Source organism: Branchiostoma belcheri, unplaced genomic scaffold, assembly GCF_001625305.1.
Source record: "Branchiostoma belcheri isolate BF01 breed outbred unplaced genomic scaffold, Haploidv18h27 scaffold139, whole genome shotgun sequence".
Taxonomy (NCBI): Eukaryota; Metazoa; Chordata; class Leptocardii; order Amphioxiformes; family Branchiostomatidae; genus Branchiostoma; species Branchiostoma belcheri.
The window spans coordinates 160,097-182,762 of record NW_017802813.1 but is presented as its reverse complement, the minus strand read 5'-3'; the positions used below and the strand labels follow the sequence as shown (position 1 = coordinate 182,762).

The 22,666-nt window shown below is 42.4% G+C and overlaps 3 protein-coding genes across 7 annotated transcripts; 1 reads left to right on the top strand and 2 right to left on the bottom strand.

Annotated features, from left to right (window-relative positions):
- Positions 1-78: 78 nt before the first annotated feature.
- On the bottom strand, positions 79-12,410 carry LOC109464483. Of its 5 annotated transcripts, none has more exons than XM_019761490.1 (2): positions 12,392-12,410; positions 79-2,111 (listed from the first exon to the last, which is right to left on the bottom strand). In XM_019761490.1, the coding sequence occupies exon 2, from the start codon at positions 1,986-1,988 to the stop codon at positions 576-578; it is 1,413 nt and encodes a 470-aa protein (XP_019617049.1). In that variant the 5' UTR covers positions 1,989-2,111; positions 12,392-12,410; the 3' UTR covers positions 79-575. The 5 variants fall into 5 exon arrangements, with proteins under 5 accessions (XP_019617049.1, XP_019617046.1, XP_019617045.1 ...); XM_019761487.1 differs by lacking the exon at positions 12,392-12,410 and adding an exon at positions 10,275-10,364; XM_019761486.1 differs by lacking the exon at positions 12,392-12,410 and adding an exon at positions 8,028-8,170.
- A 702-nt stretch (positions 12,411-13,112) lies between these two features.
- On the top strand, positions 13,113-15,145 carry LOC109464486. The gene is made up of 2 exons (XM_019761493.1): positions 13,113-13,310; positions 13,812-15,145. Exon 2 carries the CDS (start codon positions 13,922-13,924, stop codon positions 14,888-14,890), a length of 969 nt encoding a protein of 322 aa, XP_019617052.1. The 5' UTR covers positions 13,113-13,310; positions 13,812-13,921; the 3' UTR covers positions 14,891-15,145.
- Positions 15,146-16,673: 1,528 nt separating this feature from the next.
- Positions 16,674-21,970, bottom strand: LOC109464439 (apolipoprotein(a)-like). The gene is made up of 8 exons (XM_019761422.1): positions 21,914-21,970; positions 21,614-21,656; positions 20,619-20,772; positions 20,052-20,185; positions 19,486-19,704; positions 18,137-18,412; positions 17,646-17,841; positions 16,674-17,203 (listed from the first exon to the last, which is right to left on the bottom strand). The coding sequence occupies exons 1-8, from the start codon at positions 21,968-21,970 to the stop codon at positions 17,044-17,046; spliced, it is 1,239 nt and encodes a 412-aa protein (XP_019616981.1). The 3' UTR covers positions 16,674-17,043.
- Positions 21,971-22,666: the final 696 nt, after the last annotated feature.

Genomic DNA, 22,666 nt, shown 5'->3' with positions numbered 1-22,666 from the left:
AATACAGGCTAACTCACTTTGAAAGTTAGCACTGGAAAACTGCCAATATTCGTTTTTTTTAAACACTATCTGGCAGTCTTCTTTGAACGTGTTCGATATATGAAGATTTTGAATGTAATACCAAATATCACGATTCTTTTCCATCATCATGCACTGTCGTGTATTCAAGTTGACTCGGACGCCATATTTTCTGTTTATACCCTTTAGCTCTCCGTATATATATACCGATTAAGAGAATCATTCAACTGAGATAGAAAGAGGAAAAGCTATCTATTCTCATGTGGAAGATGTCAAACATTAGATAAAGTTCACGTCCGACTACTAGTATATATGAGGCAACGTACGAAAAAACAAAGTGCAAATTGAAATGTAATTCTTAGCGAAAAGCTATCATCACAAACGTAACGTCAATGACATCGTGAAAGATGCGATATAAAAACTTTTCCATAAACATGATATAGCGTGAAATATAGATATCTTACCTTATCAGCAGTCAAACTATTACTACAAATTGTCTCCTTTGAAAGCAGTAAATAAAAATGTACTAGTATTCAAATACATGAGTACGATCCGTACTACCGATAGTCTATTCCGTACCAGGGGTTGTAGGCATCACCGAGTCTCTTGGACAGAGCCTGGACCATCTCATCGAGACGGCCATGTTTTCCCACAGTAGGACAGACGGGTCTGTCACCAGGATGGATGGACCTGTCGTACTGTCGTTTCCTGCTGCTGGAGATACCTTTGTCAGTCTTTCCGTGGACAGGCACTTTTGTTGTCCCCGCTTTCTGTGTAGAACGGCAATCTGGAAGCATCATCTGACGACCATATTTCACAGGAAGGCCGTTGTGTGGCGAAGGTTTCCCAGACTCTCCGGAAAGATGGAGTTCGATACTGGGTTTTCTTTTGCCTCTTTTGCGCTTAGCTTGGAGGAAGCTGTTTCTTGTGGCCAAGGTGTCGGTTTTGGTCGAGGCCCGTAGGCTTCTCTTTCCCTCAATGATGCTGTCTGGACAATCTTTGCCGCTACTGTGGAGGTCTGTTGCAGAAGGCAAGGGTGCTTTAGGGTTGGACTTTTTGCTAACGGTCAGATCGATTGGTTCGTGTTGTTGGAAGATATCAGTCGAGCCAGAAACAAAACCGTCGTCTTTCGTACTCCCAATCTTCTGAAGATCTTTCTCAGTTTCAAGAATTTTTTCCTTCAGGTGGTCGATCTCCTCTTTGAGTGATGCTTGGTTGTCTGATGAGCAGGGTTGTCTGCAGTTCGCTTGTGATAGATCAATCGGCTTTATCTCCGGCGGTTCAGAGTTTGGCACTTTGTGAATGGCGCGGGGGCCCGGGTACGGCTGTGGCTTGGACACAACCTGGTATTCGGTTGCCGCCTCATTTTTTGGCGTTGGTGGCAGGGGTTTGATATGGGCTGCGGGCACTGCTGTACCTTTGGTTGAACTGTGAAATGGTTTCCCTCCCACCCTTCCATTCTGTGCCCAAGGCTGTGATGCTGCTTCTTCAGGAAATTTAGGTCTCTCTGTTACACCTTTCTGCTTAGCGTTGTTCACTCTAGAGAGATAATCCACCAAGCCCTTCTTCAGGGAAGCCAGGGATTCTTGCACGCACGCCCGTGGATGCTTTTCATAGCTTGGGACATTGCTCGTGAGGAATGGAGCAGAGCTAGCAAAAGCGAAACCAGTATTCATATTATTCTGGGTGAGAAATACTTGCCCCGCTTGGAGGAATTCACGCTGTTGTGTGGAAGACCCATCACGGCCCTTTGTCACTTTGCCGGTGGCGACAGCCGCCATGTTGTTGAATTCCTCCGGCGTTATGGATCTGGCGTCTACAATAGTGGGTGTCGGGAATGGCGACTGCTGTTGCTGCTTCTCAAACTCACGTGTACCGCTACAGACGCCTTTAGCGGAAGGACCGATCGGTTTACACAGCCGTCTCCTCAGTTCTTCCGTACTCTGTCTGTTGCCATTTTTAGAGGCCATGGTTGCGGGCAGGATCACGGAGGGCTGCTTGTCCGTTGAAGTGGAAGAGAGAATCGGCAGCAAGACGACCGCAGATGCCGTCCAAGTAGTACCCAGGTCCCCTCGCCGGGTTCCGTGCGACAGCTACTGAAACAAAAGCGCTTCCTGCATAAATCACTTTCCTTGTCACCAAAAAACAAACAAACAATAGGTAGCACTGGTAATAAAATCCACCTAATGTCGGTGTGCAGATTTTTCCACTTTGTAGATAAACTATATATAAGTGGACAATACAGTTCATAAACTAGGATATATCCTACATAGAAACAGCCATGACATAGCAGAATAAAACGTCTGTATGCTGCGAACAAAGCAGGAAACTTTCTCACGCCGAATCTCTTATCTACACTGCAACTGTGGTGCCGTCTCTCAAAATGGCTTCCGGCAAAACCGAACGCCAGTATTAGTCTGCAATATATTCTATACTTTCATACCCAGCGCTGCGGATTCCAAACAGGATGTGCCACAAAATCACTTTGTTGTGGGACGTGGGGATCTCTCCTGTAGCTGTCTATCTCCCTCCCTCCTGTGGATTACTGTTCAGGCTCTAGAATCGGCGGCGGCGGCTCGGTTCGAGTTTACCGGAGTATTGAAAGGGCGAACTCTGGGCAGCCGTAATGAGTCTTCTACAAACATGTCAACGTGGCAGACAAGCATTCATTGGGCGTGGCCAACGGCCGCGCGTGACGCAATGGGGCATACTAGTACTCAAATGGCCCGACAAGTCAAGGGCTCGGCATCTGCTCCCAGTTTACAACCCCGCAAGACTGAGTACAGGCGATAGCGCCGATGCAAATTTCCGTCTCGTAAACGGTCGTCGCCTTTCCGAACGGTCGTCGCCTTTTCTCCGAACGGTCGTCGCCTTTCGGAGCGGTCGTCGCCATTTCTGAGCGACCGAACTTCAGTTCCGAATATCCGCGGCATGTTCGGGACTTCCCGGAGTTCTTGGAATGTGTGAATCGCACTCAGTCCATAACATGGCGACCGTAGGCGGGCCAGAAAAGTAACTTGTCTCCTCAACTGCTGATTTTATAAGATCAGCATACGATCCTAGGCCTGGATCTTCTCCAGCCTTTTCTTGTTTCCCTTCGCCAACAAACTGAAGAAGGGTTCATATAATGCCGTTTATACAAATGACAAATGAATCTTCAACCAAAAACAAACATACTAGATTCCGTCCCTGTGCTATATTTCTCAATCCCTGTGGTATGTATTCCTTTCGTTTATGTAAAATTCATGTAGGATTAATAAAGGACCTGCTGTTTTAGAAGGGGGACAATGTCTTACTTTGACAGGAGTTTTGACAAACTTGTAAAGCTATTTTCATCCCGAAATGTCTATGTTTTTTTACCTGCTGAATGTTAATACTTTGACACATTCACCACTGCACTGTATGTAAATACGACACATTCACTGGGTAGCACATCAATGCCATGCTGGTGACAAGTGTGAAATGGCCTGCTATGCTGGGCAAGCACTGAGACAACAAAATAAAACCCGGCTGTGGTGGAGTTGTGAGTCAGTCAGTCAGGACATAATGTCCTTGGTCAGAGTAAATGCCTGCATGTGTGATGGTGCTTCCGAATGAATGTTTCTGAGTCAGACCATCCTGCAGCATTCATAAATTACATGCTCGCACAATGGGCTGTTCCAAAAATACATGTGGAGTTTTTCTCGCCCCCGTTTCAAATTCAGCAATGTATGAAAACCTACAAACGTTCTAGTTCAGAGGGTTTTTTTTTCAAATAATGTTTATTCGCATTTCAAAAGGAAACAAAGAAAAAAGGGAGAGGACATGTTCACATACAAGAAAAATAAATACCCAGAGACATTCGAGTTCAGAGTTACCCAAACCCTTCCCGTTCCAATCGAGAATTTCTCAAACACTAACCTAGTTCTAACCTAGATAATTCAACCCCCGGAACTTATAATTATAATACATGTACTAGCACCCACGCAACTTCAATCCACCTAGCCAAGTTCTGGCCCGTCTTCAGTCGCGATGTTATCTTCAGGAAGTGTGATTTCACACATTCAAAGAACTCGGGGAAGTCCCGAACATGTCGCGGATATTCGGAACTGAAGTTCGGTCGCTCGGAAATGGCGACGACCGCTCCGAAAGGCGACGACCGTTCTGAAAAAAGGCGACGACCGTTCGGAAAGGCGACGACCGTTTACGAGACGGAAATTTGCAGCGCCGATCCCTCACTGACTGATACCTCAATGCAAATATGGCCACGGTCCAGGGAATACAAAGTGCAGCGGAAAACCACACAATGTAGGGTTCCCCTAGCATTTTATCTGTCCACAACTATTCCCGGATGTATATACTGTCTTTTCATGCGTTAACTTGGACTAACTACAACTGAACGGATTCCATGTAATGTAGTCATGTCATAACCAAAATAAAAGGACAGCAATGATCTTCCCTTCCTTTTAAATAAATTTGGTTGAGCTAATATTGCATTTTGGTCACGTAGGACTTGATGAGAGTCAACAGGAAAGCAACTGAACCGGAGAAAATTGCTGATCATTTTCTGTTGGAGGGAACAAAGGTTTGACGGACGTGCCCTCTGGTCAAATTGCTGATTGGAACGACACAACGATAGTGATGTTTTAAGCCTTGAGCGCACTCTTCGTATTCTGTGTAGTATTATTACTATTAAAGCGTGATCACATTGACTAGTCTGTTGTTTGTATAGCAAGTGCACGCTTTACCGATGGCCCCTTGAATTTGCACATACATGTATTTGTTTTAATCAAACCGCTTTGTTTGTATTAGATGCGAAGTATGACAGTAGGGTGACTAGTATGAGGAACAAAGAAGAAAACACAACAAAAAGGAACAATGAGTTGAAAAAAAGGACGCCGTCACTGAAAACAGACGATTCGTGTTCAAAGAACCGGGGTTTTGAACTATCATGAAGAGAAAGTGGTCACTATTAATAGATACGGAAGGGTCCTCCTAAAGAGGTTTCAAACTTAATGACTAGTGACAATAGACTGTGAAATAAATCACTAAGTCATTAAAAACGACAGGAATAGTAATTGCTTTTAGTACACAGACGGGTCAGTTAAACCATGGAGGTAGAAGAGAGACCTCCATGGTTAAACCTGTCTAGAACAATGGCTACCTTTACAATTAGTCTAGAGATCTTTCGTCTTTACAACGGATCTAGAAACACAGTTTAAACGCTCTCTGCGCGCTCTTTAGACACTGAATTGTATTGCACTGTGGCCCAGACTCTCTTTATAGCTTTACTTGGAGTTTTGATGGCATACACGTAAGTGGGACTGAATTACGAAAGTGTGTACAATGGCTCAGTAATTTGGCGCCTACTTTTAGGTCAGTGACCCCAGGTGTGGCCATGAGACAGAATATTCATTAAAAATTTACACCAGGGTGTGTCCTTGCTGGCGCTATTTTAAGAAGTGTGGTGCATTCTTAAACTTTCTTGAGGCACCCGGCTGGTATGTCCGTGTAGCTCAGATTTCAATGTGACTTCACCTGGTCATGGATTACGGGGTGATATTTCTTTATTTATATGCAATACCAAATTTTACGTGGGAGAAACTTAAAGAGCAGTAATGGTCAAATAATGGACCTATAGCTAGGACCTTAGACCTACCTCCATGCTAGGATCTAGGACGAGCTTCACCGCCTTTGGCGGGACCACGTCGGCATTCGGCTGAGATACGCTGGGAGGGGGGGGGGGGCACCAGCAAGCAGGTCGTTGACCTCTGACATTAATAACACGCTACCTTGCGTGTTTTCATCAAACAACAATCAATGCAGTATCGGAGAATCGTTATCGGGCACGGTTTGAAAGGAATGTGTGGCAGGTGGACCAGATGTGAGGAATGCGAGTTACCGAATCGCGGTTCGGGTGGTTTCTTATGAATAAGGCTTTAAACGGGTGGGCCGGATATTACTTGGCGGATCGGATATTGCGACGGCCGCTTATCATACCATTTATGAGCCACCGCGAAAATTGGACCCTTGAATGTTGCCTGGCTACAAAAATCAAACATGGTGCCACACGTCACCAACTCTTGTCAAACTAAAATATAATGCAATCTAAAATCAATAAAGTTTTGTGATGTCTGAAGTAAAGATAAATGTCTAAAGTAATGAGTAGATATTAGGCGTGGACTACCAAGTAAACATAGTCGTTTTAAGTCAACGTGTTTAAAGCTAACAATGTAATGTTGAGGTCTAATTCAGTTTGCTGTAGTCAAGAACTAAGAAAATTTTCAGGCATACAGTAAACCATGGAGGTATAGAAGAGAGTAAACTAAACCAAATGGAATGCGATTAACTATAAGCTTGTCCTAGGATTACCAAAATTTACTAAAAACTGTAGAGTACCAAATATCACCTTTGCTAAACACTTTAGGGTACCACCAAAAATTACTTATACTAAACACTTTAGAGTAACAAAAATTACATTTACTACTAAACACTAAGCTTCATAGTACCAAAATTACCTTTACTAAACACTTAAGAGTATAGAAAATTGCCTTTAATAAAGTACCAAAATTTACCATTTTTTACTAAACACGAAGGAGCTTTGAACTTAGCCTCTGTATATAGCAGGCTTATAGAACTGGGGGTTTGGTGGTCTTCTGCTGTTTTCCATAAGCCCAGTTCTAACGGGGGTAATTCAATCAGGCCGTCTATATGCAATCAGAAAATAGCACATAAAAGACCCTGAAGATCCCCCAAACCCCCAGTTTTTGGCATGCTATGGAGGTTAGGCCATGTTGATTTGATTATATGGATGACATCCTCCGGGAGCCCCAAAACTGATGCGCGCGTGCGAATAAACAAAAGTTTTGCTAAAAAAAAAGTTGTTTTCATTATGAAATCTGCGTGGTCATGAGGGTTGAACAAATGGGACAGAATATGGTTTGGCGAATAATCTAATCTTCAAGTTCATTTCCTTACAATTTCGTCTTTTTTCGTTTGATTTTGGCATTCTACGACATTTGTATAGTTTTTACTTATTTTTTTGTAACTTACGGTATATTTTTGCTCATTTTGCAACTGTTTTGTACGATTTACAGTATTGTTGAAAACTTTTTTTTTTTGGAAACGGCCGAAATTCATGCGCGCGCGGATGTCATCCATATAATCAAATCAACATGGCCTTACTTAGAACTATAGAACTATCCCCCACAACTTGTCGTGTTGACAGCGCAAACATCCCGTCTGACGGACTAGTGGGATTAAGGAGCCTGAGCGTGATGACTACGGGGCGTGACAGCCACACGGTCGCGCAGGCAGGTCGTGACAAAGGGCCAAGCTGAACGGTTCTCGGAATACGTGATGTGAATACAAAAATACTGGCGTCCCAACAGTGACCACATTATCTAATAGTACATATGGCAAATCTGAACTGGAAATCCATGTGACATTACGTAAGTGCAAGAAACCATAGGGTTGGGTCTTTTCACAGAAAAAAGTTTTTTTTGAGTTTCGTGACGCCCTACGGAACCTTTTGTTCGCAATTCTTCGTACCATGCCCCCTGGAGCTATAACAGAGATCCATGCATTGTCGGTCAGATCGAACTAGATCTCTTAGCAGATTCATTCTGGAGCAGGGGATTATCAAACTGGCCCCACGAGTTGACGTTACCATGCGTGGCGTGTTGGGTACTGACCTGTCAGTTTGATACTGTCTCGCCAATTTTGATACTGTTTTCAGCCACCAAGAGATCTGCCTCAGTGTGACATTTTAAACGCTTGTGCACCCACCCACTTCGTAAAACACTATGAGCCAATGCAATGTCATACTAGAGTAGCAACAATCCTCTCGCAGTAACTACCCTTAAAACACTTCCTTCCTTTTTCCTGAATCATGTAATTTGACTACGCTACGGTCTAAGACTTCTTCCTACATTGGCAGATCGATTTTTGGTCCTTTCCGCTCTAAAGATCTTTCTAGAAACAAAGAATAAAAACAACGCACTTCCCAGTATTATAACTTGAGGGCTTACCCAAACTGACTTCGAAGAACTGGCCATTCCACGCAATTCCAGAAATCCACGAGTTTCGGGAAAGGCTCGTGTTATGTGGCTATAATACGGTTAAAGACTTCCTACTTCATCGACGATCTCGGATGTTGAAATCATGAATAACTGGAAGTGTCCGACAGGACGGCAAGCATACAGCAGCCTCTACTGACCGGTAGGGCAGACGTGGGCGTAGACAAGTGCTTACGTCATCATGGCGTGTTTTTGACTCATGGCCAATCGCCATCTTTTGTCAGTTGTCACGGTCTCATGTAAAGATGTTGACAAAACGCGTCAAATATCTTAGCTTTATTCCGTGACAACAATGCCACAACAAATGAACAACATTTATAAACGTCATTCAAGTTCGGCTTGCACTGTATTTGACAAAATAAAGGAATGTCTCGCATCAACTGGTGCATAACCTTAACTGTCCACATCCGGTGTGCTGTAAGGATTGAACACAAATACATTCGTAATTCAGTGGATTATGAATTACACTGTGGATTATGTAATTCATAATCCACAGTGTCACAAAGTACACGTACTTCCACAGAACCTGTCGTTTGATTGACAACTTCATGAAAGGAAAATGCGTTTTTTTAGGTACCGCAATGTGGCGGCCACATGTGATTTCCCCATAATTTAAATGTCATTCGTGACCTGAGAAAAGTAGCAGGACTACTGAAATGATAGCAGGTAAACCAGACCTGAGTTATCTATGTTTCTAGCCTCCTGTGCAGGCCCCGCGCACGGGCGGAATGGAACCTTCTCTCGGCGGCTATGTAGGATGGCCGGCTATATTAAAATAATGTGTTAAAAACTCTTCCCCACCGCCGCGGGGCCTGCACAGGAGGCTACTATATTTCTACCTTTCAAAAGCAGTCACTGAATGAAGAATATTGTACTTATTGAGTTATCCCAGAAGAAAATCGTGACTTGCTTCACACTTGGTTAGTAGCTAGCACGCTGTGTCAGAATGTGCGTGGGCTGGGGCATTCTCGTTCGTAACACGTGTCGCTGCACGTGTAACATGTAAATCACATAGAACGTACAATCATGTACTTATATAGTAATAGTAAAAACGTCGTGCAGACACGTTCTTCCAAAGGGAAGACTAAACAAAGCTAAACTCAAATGTTACACACGCATTTCGGTCGCTTATTATAGAAACTGCCCATCCATAACACCAAAATAGACACAGACAGATGTATGGTTCGCTGTTACTCAGGCGGATTTCCTAGTAAAGTCATCACATTGGCAGGTGTGTGTATTTTTCTAGCACTGGAGTGAAATAGTACGATACTTGTGACGAATAATGATGTCAGAAAAGTTATTCAAGCAGATGTAGAGGTTGTTGTTGCTTTAGGATACAAAGAATTTTAGAAACGTTTGGGTCCCAACTTAAGAATTGTTTCAGTTCACTACATTTACATTGTTCACTAAATCACATTTCACTACAGTTACATTACATTACAAAGTGGGGTCGTGTGGCATAGCGGTAGCGTGTTCGGCTCAGGACCAAGATGTCCCGAGTTCGAATCCTTCCCACGTCACTGATCTTGGGAAAGGCACGTCCCAGTCCTCACTTCACTCAGGTGAAAATGAGTACCTCCCTTCGGTTAGGGACGTCCCTCGGATAGGACGTTAAATGGAGGCCCTGTGTTTGGGGAGAGCTACACCCCACGCACGTTAAAGACCCCACCGCACTTATCGAAAAGAGTGGGGGACCTTCCCGGTGTGAGTGGTTCAAACCTTACAGTCCGGTCTTACGCAGCTTGTACTTACATGTACAAAACTAGTGTGCTACCGGTTATGCAAAACAAACAAACAAACAAACAAACAAACAAACAAACAAACAAACATTCAAATGGGGGCCTTCAAAAGTTCGCGACCTCCTACTAAACTACTAAAGCATGAAAGACAGTCAGTTCAAGTTAGACTATGCCAGTGACTGGCAGTTTGTAAGTGATCATATCAACATCCAGTGACACAAAAACAACATACGACTTTCGACAAAATTAACCAAAAAGATAGTTTCAGAGGAAGGGATTGATAAAAAAGAGACTTGTTAAGCGTGATCGATTATTAAAAATTACTCAGCATTAGACGGTATATCAATTATTTCTCGCAAGGCATGTGTCGACAATGGTCACAACTAAGAATAGTACGTTATCGAACTGTCAGTAAAATATGATGCTACGTTTTTATAGTGTAAATACCGGTTCTTACCATAACTGCCGTGTACAGCAAAAGATCAGGTCCTCAAAGTAGCGAAATCGGGCGGAGAATGGCACCTAGTCAGTTCCCGATCCACCCTCGAGCGGAAGTGACGTATGACTTAACATTGACCTTCTTGGCATGTCGCCAAGATTACGTACTTTGAACCGCACTTCCTCTCCATTATTGGGAATGCCTGCGTAGCGCTGAGGGTTTCCCGGTAAATGTTAAAGACAGGACGTCGGGTCGTGTGGCGAAGCGGTAGCGTGCTCGACTCGGAACAAAGAGGTCCAGGATTCGAGTCCTGACATGCCACCGATCTTGTGCCCTTAAAAGGCACTTAACACGGCTTTCCCGTGTTTTGTCTTGTCTTGTACTCGTCCTCTCCGTCGGTGGCGGCATAAAATAAGTTGATATAACTTGAGTGTACTGTCACCATGATATGTCTAGTCAAGAAATGTTGGAATGTAGAAAAAAAGAAAAGGACGTCACATTTCTAAGAACTGCCTGTTCAAAAGCATCATCAAAGACTGGGGAATATGTTTTATAAACAGTTATTCATACGATTTTCTGGAAATATGTATATAGTTCCAGGAATCCGCGCACGTGCGCTCGAACTCAATGACAAAGGTTCATTCCGTTCTCCCTCTCTCTATATTAAAAAAGAATAAATGCTCTGGAATTTACTCTCTCTATATAGCTAGCCTGTGAAAAAAAACTCTTTGTCATGCGCTCAAGGAGCTGCCCACTTGAAGACCTTGTGGCAGACAAATTTTTTTCTATTTTTTTTCGTTTATTAAAGAAATATTACATACATACAGACAATTTAGACAGACTAATTAGGAAGCCGGCGAAAAGCGAGGTTCAGTCAGGCTAGAATTTACTCCTATCATGTTTCTTTTCACGATCGGGTTGTGTTATGGTTATCATTTGTTGTGTGTGCAAGTATGGGCGGTACTTCTTACGACTGAGCGTATAGTTAGTCTATTCACCAGTTTCCCATCCCCAGAATGCAATGCGAAAATAGGGGGTAACCCTCATTTGCATAGGGCTGGAAGGCATCGGAATGATCCTGTTGACGTCAAACAGCTTGCTTTTCACCGTGTTTTGAGGTGTTGGGGCATTTTATGCTCAACATTAATTAAATTACTATGGGCCGGATTGGTCGCCATGTTTAAAACGTTACCTCATGCGAAACGGGGCTTTAGAATGTACTTTCTTTGGGGGTGTTTAGGGATCCGTTCTGCATTGTCCAGAGGGGAGTTGGGTCACGAAGAAAAAAACATCCGCCAAAAAACTCGTCCTCAGGAAAGTTAATTTTCCCAGTATGCTTTGCAGAAAATATCCGTTCTCTTTCCCAGGACACAACAGACGCAAGCTGATGCACCCAGCTATGCCCAGGCCGTTTTAATCAAAGCGTACTGATTGGAGCAAGGAAACCGTACGCATGTTGGAAATCTGACTATGAGGAACAGTAATGGTACACGGAACTGGATCGGCGAGAGGAATAAATAATTTCCGCTCATATGATGTAATCGCTAGTCCCTATACCATGACGCTATAGCTAACTAACCCAAAGATATATCCATTACACTTTTGGCAACTGTAATCGTGAGGACAGTCAAAAGCACAAAGGTCTCACTTATCTATCTTTGCGAAAGCTGCGTGTGGGAAAGATTAAAATGGCCTTGGCGTAAAAGGCAGCTGCGAGCAGATGTGTTCAACTCTACGCATTTGGGACAGGAATAACAACTGGTATCAATTGCTGGGTAATTTGCCACTTCCGCCGTTATTCGGGGTATCATTATCAACACATTTCATTGATTAAATGCCCATCTTTGCTGTAAAAGCTAGTGCTCTTTCGTTGTGAAATACAAAACTTCCGTATTTCTCGGTAATAGAGAGATTTAAGAGTAAGAAGGATGTGTTAGAGACGTATACGCAGCTCTCATTCCACAACGGATACTGTGTTACTGAATATGATTACATAATGCAGAACAGGACTGAAATACTACCACTACAACGGTAATTATGGAGTGCTCCGTGAAATTATACAGCATCCCTTTATAGCATGTGGGCACTTAAAATGAGGGGCATGAAGCGGGTTATCTACATTAAAGCCCACTTACCAGTCCTCGTCCGGGACGGCGGACGGTACAGACTTCTGAGCACTTTTGACCCACCCCTGACGTCACGTTTCCGTTAAGTCACGTGTCAGACGGGAATGGGTCAGCATACTTGACGAAGGGTGAGGAGTCGTTTGAAAATGTGCACGTAACTCTCGGTCTGTGCTAATTACAACATTCTTTGTCATTTCATGTGTGTTTAATTACTAGTATCAAATCTACTAAAGACGACTATTCGGGCGGAGGCATGGGATCTTCAATTTCTTGTTTTCTAACATAAATAAGGTTTATAAGTCAGTCTACATTACGTTTGACTCGAAGTAACGCGACTTGCTCAATTATAACTTGTGCTCTTACAGTAAATATTGACTCAACAATCACATAACCTGTTTTTTGTCAACATTACAATGTCATGTTGACCTTTGTTTCTCCCTTTGCACCGATATAACCTTGAACCTGAATTCATACAGTTCACGCAACGCAACTTGGTGAAAGGTTAACAGTGCAGCTGGAAAGTGAACTACAGCACACTGTCATCTATAATCCTACCGTTGTTTAAGTATGAGGGAAAAGATAATTAGAAGACGCGGCTAGCGCAACTTGTCTAACTTCTTTGTCAACATTCATCCTTTTTAGAAGAGTTCATTGCGTCTCTAAGACATCAGTTGCAATCGGACTGTGGAATGGTATAAATTTCATACAATCTCTTGTCTTCACTTCTAATCTTCAATCATTGTCTATGGTTATGACAGCTTAAGCACCTGAATAATTTGCATAACAATGAAAAGGTAGTTGTCGGATGATCCGACAGAATGATTTAAAACCACCCCAGGCTAGTTAAAACCGGTTCTTCTCCGTCGCAGGCCAAAGGTTACAGCATCATGGCATCTTGGAAACATGACTGACGAAAGAGGACTCGATGGTGAGCCCAATCTAATGGTACGTTCTCTTTGTCAAGTAATAACAATCTCTAAACGACCTGACTGATTCTTGGGGTCACATGTTGCATATAAACAGATTTATGGGTTGCCAAGTGTATGATTTATAAAGTTGCAGGGCTCAGAGTTTACAGCTGCAGTTTATGACCTTCGGTCTGCAAACAAAACATGTCAACTTCATAATTCTTTTTTGACTGCAACAGGCAGATTTTTTAAATAACGTATTGCCTTGGTTTACTAGTATCTTTTTCATGCCTTCATGTCTGGCGCATGTATCGGTAACATGAAATGGTTTCAGCTTGGCAGGCTTTGGGCAGACGTGGTCATGTACAGTAGGAATCTTTTTGGACTTCATTTGAGTGTTGTTCATAGTGACATGATATATTGCTGTCTGGAATAACTGAGCACTGTTGTCGTTGTTACGGACATGCGTCACCACATACCTTCCAAACAACACAACAAATGAGTACATGTATGTGTTTCAGGTCGACCTTCATGACCTTCATCATCTTTGACCTCCCAATCTGTGATTGACATCTACCTGCATTCTGACTGACGCAACAGTTTGTAATTGACAACCCAGTCGTCTGAAATCATGTTTGCCCAGAGGGTGTCTAATAACTTCGACCCTGGATTACCACAAGATGGCGGACAGGATCAACCACCTTACCCTAGATATGGCCGCTTTTCTCCAGACTACATCACTGGGCAATCTGGTGAGGATAACTCGAGTTGCCAGCAGACAGCCTTCTCATCTCAGGGTCTCCCCATGGCGTGTTCTGACGTCGGTTGCAACTGCACAGATTTTGACCGATGGAAGAAAAAGGAAGTTCTACCAACCATCGTGGAGACCAGGTCTATAACTGTGGAGGAGTTTGATAGAATGTCTGCCGGTTCAAGGAAACGAGCCGTCCACGGTACCAGCCAAGAGGCAGCTCTAAAAGGGAACTTTGCTTTCTTCCAGCAAAGTGCAAGCAGGTGGGGCTTTGACTATGGCAAAACTTTAACCCATGATGTGAGTAGAGAAATCAAGAGAGAAACAACCCGAAATGCAGCACTGGGTCTACCATATCATGAAGATAGACCTTCAACACCGTACGTCACTAACCCTGGCGGTCAACCATGCCTACCCGCGACAGGAGCGCTGCACGCTCTATGCACCGCCCACAAACGTTTCCTACAAACATGGAATGATGCAGACACGACAAACGAAGGTCTGTGCCGGTCCATGCTACGTCCCGACAACGAGGAACAACATGCGGCATATGTGGACAAAAAAGTCAGAGCTACAAAACGAAGGTCTCCCGACAGTGAAGTGAGAAATAATGGCGCCAAAACGTACCAGGAAAAATGTGCTTCTCAAGTTCATTCGGCCAATGATGCTTCATCACTTGCTGAGAAGGCCCAACAACAGCAGGCTACTGCGCATGACGGGCAGGTCAACGTCACACGTGACTCCAAACAAGATGGCGGCGCAGGGCCTGCTACTAGTGCGAGACTACCTCCGAAAAAGCGGCGCAGGCTGGATGATATAGTCATGAGACTGAAAGGATCGTCCTACTAGCACCGCTATTTTGACACTTCTTTGTATCACGAAAATAAGTCTACCTCCTGTTGTGATTCACTTGATATCGGCACACATATTAGAAATTTTAAAATGCACGTTTCGTATCCTAGTTTCTGTGATGCACATTGTCATTGATTGGTTGGCGTGATTATCATTAGTATATAGAACTACTTGAATAATAAATTAGAGATATCTTAACAATCTTTGTACTGTTGTCTGTTGGTTGTTCTCCATTAAAAAATATTGTTTGCATCATCAAGTTTCAGACCCTTTTTGAGTTTTTAAAGGAATTTCAGTTATCACATTGTGTGTTTATATAGTATACTATAAAGATTAAAAGATGAGGCAATGTCTATGATATATGTTCTCAAAGTCAAGGCCTTTTCCAGGTTTGGATACCAGGCTAAATATCCTCCCCCATCTACGCTTTAAGGTAAATTCTGGCTTGTCAAAGATAGCTGCAATCAGTTCGCCGCCAGGGGGAGCTAGAAATCTGCCGCCGTCGTCCGCGGTGTAAGACTTGGCTGTACTACTCAAAGTGGACGGTAGACGTCGCTGTTGCAGATCTTAATACATCACAGGAAGGTCACTCCATAAAACAGTTTTATCAACCTGTTTTCTTTGATAAAGAAATGCAGATGGGTTGGATAGGTTGAAGACAAGTACAATGACACAGGAGACAACATGTAAGTACATGTATAAACGTTTATTGCTAACGATACCAAGCAAAACACAGAAGAGGTAGAGAACAATCACACAGACATTCTTGTCGACGTGCTGCATTGATACAATATGGAAGGATATGGATATGAAAGAAACAATGATTCTGAATCCGGCATTTTTTTCTTCCATTATCATGTTGCATTGTTTTGTTGTGTTGTGTATGGTATGGTATGTACTACAAATATGTCCTACGTTGTACGATTTCGTCTAACTACAGTGGTACATGTACTATTTATGACTATATATTGCCTAAAAAATTTCCATCATGTGCAAAAGCGCAATCCACTGAATATTCCAACTGTACTGAAAATATTAACTGAATTTCATTCACACTTTGATTTCCGGACAAGTATTGCATTAGAAGAAAAAAAATCACCTACTAACAATAAAGTAAACAAAGACAAAAAGTAAACTCAAAACTAAGGCATGCATAATATTTCTTGTTTAAACTTACTCATCTTTAACCTGAAATGTAATACTAAGTTGAAATAGGAGTTGATTATAAATAGCTTGGTTTCTTTTTATAGATTATTTATTAAATATTATGTTAACATTCTAGAATACATATTACTGGAACAATATAATAGTAACAAAAAACAAGAAGCAAGCAAGATGTCTCTGTTTTTGAAGATGTATGTGACTGTGTTGAAGTCATGAATGAACTCCATATGTTAGTACCAGAATGATGTGTATTTTTCTTTGAATATAGGAATGATAAGGCCATGTTGATTTGATTATATGGATGACATCCGCGCGCGCATGAATTTTCGGCCGTTTCCAAAAAAAAAGTTTTCAACCATACTGTAAATCGTGCAAAACAGTTGCTAGATGAGCAAAAATATACCATAAGTTGCAAGGAAAACATTTAGAAACGATACAAATGTCGTAGAATGCCAAAATCAAAGGAAAAAAGACAAAAATGTAAAGAAATGAATTCGAAGAGTAGATTATTCACCATAACATATTCTGTGCCATTTGTTCAACCTTCATGACCACGTAGACTTCATAGTGAAAGCAACTTTTTTTTTTGCAAAACTTTTTTTTATTCGCACGCGCGCATCAGTTTTGGGGTTCCCAGAGGATGTCATCCATATAATCAAATCAACATGGCCTAATGCCAAATACTTTGTGTCCTGTGATTGACCGTTGTTATTATTGTGACCCAGTGACCATATAACTTTTCTTTAAAAAAACTATCATACCGGCCTACTCTAATCACTATCTTGAAGAGGTAGGTATCAACTTCATTGCAAGGAAAAATGCCACCAGTTTATAAAGCAAAGATAAAACATATCAACTTATGATATATAATCTTAACTGTCTGAAAAAAAAACTTAGTCACTGTAGATCCAAAAATGGTGGTAATTTTTGGACTCTTTTAAAACCTTTTTTTAACGCCAAATCCTGCCACAGTGTACTGTACTTTTCTAAGGACATTTCGGCACACCACAAGACTTGAACTGAACCTTGTTCTGATACATGTAGTAGCACCAGGGCTCGGGTTCAGGGGCAGGGTTACGGCAGAAGTTGTGTTTACCGATGCCGTCCTTGTCGTTAGGAAAGTTGGCGATGTTGTAGAAGTAGTACCTGAATGGATAGAGAACAAACATGTGAGTTCTATAAAAAATTCTTAAATACTTCGATACGTACATAGTAGTACATAATACTAGATACTAGTATTACCTTTACTTTCAATTAACCTTATAGTAATATCCAAAATTACCTGGATGTACAGTCAAATGTTAGGTGCACATCTTCAATTCTGAGTGCACAAAGGTGCATTTGTACCAAATATTAAGAGGCATGAAAATACGTAACAACTCTGTCCTTGGTGCTGAATGTGCCATTCGCTAGAATGTAAGGCTAAGGGTTCTCGTTTAAAGATGCTGCAGACCAATAAACGATGAAAGTAAAATACACTAAACCCACCAATTTCTAAGGTCAGGTTTGATATCTAAAGACAATCCATAAATGTTTAAGCGTCTCCAAAAGAAGCCTGGTAGAGACTACTGCGAAGCGTAGGACTTACTTCAGTTCCGGCGCGTCCCACTTCAGACAGTCATACTGGACTCCGCTGGCGTCCTTGGCGGTTTTAGCCTGGTTCCCGCGGTAGGACTTGCCCTTGTCGGCGACCTTGTAACAAGTCGTGCTGGAACTCCCCCCGGTGCCGCCGCCGCCGGTTCCCGCAGGCACGTGCAGGGCGTTCGGCGGGATGACTGGGGATCCTGGGGAAGGGAACAAGGAGATCATCATCATCATTGGTTTATTCTGAAGCAAAATTTAAAACGGTCTTGCAGTATTCAACTAAATTACACCGAAATTTCACAGTATCATAAAAGAAATGGATACTATTCTCGAAGCAATTCTCGCGAGACAGGGCGAGAATCAGTACTGCGCGTGCCCTTGTTAACACATGTTAGATAGTCATTGGTTACTGTTGAGTTGTTGTTAGCTGCCCATCAAACGAACCAAGGACCATCGAAACCAATCGGAAGAAATCGACCGAGTTTTCTTTCGTACCTGCACACCCCAGTTTGGTATTGGTAGCGGTGAACTCAGTTGGCTTGGTCCACTTCTGGTCCGACATGCAGGTGGTCTTGATGTACTCCACCCCGGTGGTGACGGCACCCAGGCAGCCGACCCCGCAGGTCGCGCCGATGCGCTGCGGGCCCTTGCAGTTGGAGAAGCCGCCGGTGGGGACGTTCAGCGCCGGGCACACCTTGTCCAGCGGCCCGATCCCACCAGAGGTGCTTCCGCCACCGGTTCCACTGCCGCCCGTTTGGGATGCTGCACTAGCTGCCGGCGGGCAAGAAGAAAAAAAATTTGAGACCTGAAAACTGCATTTTTTGTCTTTAGTTCGTATGAACATACAGAGCAATACTTTAGACAATGTATAAAATTAGGTGATCTTTTCTGCATTTTATCTGCTTCGTGACAAACCATATTTGATGTTGTGTACATAGGCATTACCAAATGTGTTGAACGAAAGTATTAACTTCATTATAACCAAATTTTTATTATTTTTCAATTCATTTTTTGTGTCACATATGGAGGGATACAGAGGGATAAGCAGTATTGAAGATGATGATGAAGAAAGCGAATCAAACTAGAAAGGCCAATATTTGCTTTGGAGCAAATACAGCGATGGGTTCACCACATTTTACGACATGGCAGGGAAAGAATGGGAAACACAAGGGAAAACAATGATTTACATTGATATAACTATAATATGAAGTAAAATACAACTAAAACAACAGTTGGATAGCTATTCCCTACTTTATTGGTTAGGATTTTTAATTGCATAATGCAAACTGTTGATTTTCAAAATAAAAAAAAAACGTCCATGCCCGGCATTCCACTGCTGGAGCAGGAAAGCTTGAAATACCTACCAAAACACTTGAATACAGACATACTGTCAGTATGGAAATGCTTCTGTGCAGGTGTTAATCAAGTTAAATCCCAACAGCCAATCAGCAAGAAGTATAGAGGAAAGCTGCATGCCTATTGGTTGATGCCCTGCATTCCATTGTGATGACTCATGTCCAAACGTGGTAAACAAGGCACCCTAACACAGTAATACATTTGCTATAACACAGCCAAAAAACTCAAATAAAACCATTCTAAAAGCCTGTATCACAATAATTTAAAAAACGCCTAGGGGTATTTGCCCACTGTACCTCCATACCAAATTTCAGGACCTTGGGCCCTAAAATGAAGAAGCTGAATCCATTTAAAAAATGGCAGGAGGAGAAGGAGGAGGAGGAGAAGAAGAAGAAGAAACATCAGAAAAAGCAATATGGTTTCACCACTTCGTGGTGTGGTGAACCCATAATGATGGTTAATTGTACATGTAATAGATAATTGCTCACCCGAGCAGGTCATCTTAGAGGGTTCCACGCTCCACTTCCCGGTAGCCTGGCACTCAGTGGTCATGATCTTCTGTCCTGTGGGACACAGCACCCAGCATTTGTGGCCCACCGGGAAGGACTTGCCCTTGGCGCAGCCGGTCACGGCAGTAGTGGGCGGGGTGATGGCTGGGCACGTCACGGTGGCCCTCTGGGCACCACCGGTGGTACCGGAAGCGGAAGCTGGAAGAATTGTGGGAAAATTAGCTTCCCTATAATCCCTTAGCTCTAACACAATGTATGATATGCTTTGAGTAAACTATCAATGGCCTCTGTAACTTGTAGCTGTGATACATTTGGAAAACAATAAGTTGTACGGTATAAATTTGTCTAAACGAGAGACGTTCAATTGATGGTGAAAATTAAAAATAGATTAACAAACATCAGATCTGATGAACTGCTGGTTTAGGTACAGTTTACAGCTTTCTAGTGATCTTTTGGGACTCTAAATGCAGAAAAATATGATGTACATAACAAGAGGGTTGCTGATACGAGACGTTGGTATTCTAACATCGGAGTGTAGACCTTACCTGTACACTTAGACACGGGACAGAAAGCCCAGTCGTTTTTGGAGGCCACATAGCACCATGGGCGGGTCACGATACCGGGGATGGGATTACGGCAGAAGTTATGGTTACCGACGTTGTACTGCCCACCAGGGACTCTGCAATAGTAAGGGTATAACAGAGAAGAAACAATCAGCAACTTTTCACAAAGTAGTATCACTAGTTAAAAATGCTGCGTCTAATACGAATTGGTTGTTTTTGTACGATTGTTCGTGGCAACTTTGCTTTTAGATTTCTTAAACACTTGTCTTTGCGTCTTCTTAACTTGTTCACGGATACATCAGCCAATATCTTAACATCTTTACCAGAAACATAGGACCTGAGTTCAAAATGCTCATGGTGCCTTAAAACACAATTGCAAAATGTCAAGACAAAACAGTCATACTGTTACGTGAAGAGCATAAAAGAATGCTTAGTTTGCAAACATTGTGTCAATGGAGATCCGGAGAAATAGAGATAAGGAAGCGTACACAACAACAACAACAGTATCATTTTGATCTGATATAATCTCTATATCCTGTTTGGACTCACGTTTTGGTACTTTTGGCGCGGAAGTTGACCACGTCATTAGAATTCCAGGCCAGGCAGGGTTCGTTAGTTTCCGTCACTCCCACAGTTCCTCGGTAGTTCTCCCCACTTCCGGTGTAACAGTCGACGTCACTCAGCTTCAGGGACGCCCGGATGGCTGAACACAGAGGAATCACAGGTGTTCACATCATGCCCGTAGCCAGGATTTTGAATGGGGGGGGGGGGGGGTTCTTCCCACTGCTTGAGGGACCAGCGAGCGCCGTAGGTCCGGGTGCATGCTTCCCCGGGAAATTTTTGAAAATGAACCTTCTGAAATGGCATTTCCTACGGTTTTTTTAGAGGATTTCAAAGAAGAAGAAAATCAGAGATAACTTTTTTTCAAAATTTTCCGTTTTTCTACGATTCCAGCCTTGCCGGTGACACGAATCAGTCCATCTTTTAAAGAAAAATCTTGGACCTTTAGAGCCCCCCCCCTGGCTACGGGCATGCACAGTACGAATCCAAAGCACATTTACATAGTCTATTGGACTCAAATGGTTACTAAGTATTAAGTAAGACACCACCAACTACTTATAAATGTGACAGATGACCATCTCCTATACATAATGACTTTATGTCGCTAATGTTGAAGGTATGTTCTATCACTGAACATGACATATAATCGCTATCTAAATAAAACAGGATTGAAAAGGATGACAACTACTAAGTAATCCACTACACCATGTAGCGCCACGACTATGCCTTATAACATAAAGTGTGACTGCGCTAACCAACACACATCCATTGTGATGCTTGTACATTAGCGAGCAGATTTTTTGGGATGGTGGTAGTTACAAGTGCACTACAGGTACAATCATGAAACAAGAGTTACCCCTGCAACCAAACTTCTTACGCTCTGATCACAACAGCTTTCAAGCTACAGAAGAAGACAATACTCGTACCTACAGCTATCACAAGGTTAACCAGCGTCTGTAAAACTCAAGTGTTTTCGCACTTACAGGCCAACTGTCTCAGATTCCAGTCCTCCACTCCATGAATGCCCTGAAGTAGTAAAAGTTGTATAACTTGTCACTATGGTGAAAAAACAACAATCTACTAAAAGAACAACAACCAGATACATGTAGATATGGAAAGTTAGATATGTAATTAAATGTGGACAGCATCGGCACACCCTGACATGCTGGAGTCATTATTACAATGATGTTGGGCATTTAAGAGAAGAAGAAATGTTCTGATAGATACTTTATTCTGATTTAGTTGTGGTGAAGTAGATTATAATGAAAGGTGCGCATACTTACTTCCAACTGGACAGCCACAAACGCTACCAGTACTAAGCCAGTGACATACAGTCCCATCGTGGCACAAATGCTAAAAACAAAGGTTGAATATTGTTATTACTATCAATTTTGCATTTCATATTTTGCACAAATCACCTTTTCCCTAATAATGTAATGAATTACAGTACCAACATAGTTGATCATTATCATAATTGTCATAACGATATCATAATTAAATCATAATGTGACCTCAAGTGTCATTTGGCCTTTGCTACATGGTGACCCTTACGTAGCACAGAAATTATTGTAATCATCATAATAATACAGTTGTGAGGATATCCTTTAATAACAATTATTAATGTGATTCACATCAAATCCCACATGTCAAATTGATTACATCAAATTTCTGTCACCTTGACTACATGAAAAAATAAATAAATAATAACAAGAATGTCTTGTCACTGTTTATGAGCAATTGCTGAACGTGCAACAGAAAAACAAGGATCGTTCAGCTTGGAATGTTGATTTTTCCAGACATTTAGACTAAAGAGGAAACCAAGTCCGGAAACCTGCATTGTCTCCAGAGCGATTATAGTATTGTCCGCGCCTAATGTCACAGTCCATTGAGCAGATTAGCAGAAAATGTCCACGATTCGTCCCGACGGAGGGATTGTCCGTAGTCTCCACCAGACTTCTTTTGCGGGCTGAATAAATCGTAGAAATCGGCCTAAAAAGGGTATTAATTGACAAGAGAAGGTAGCCGGCCAGAGAAGA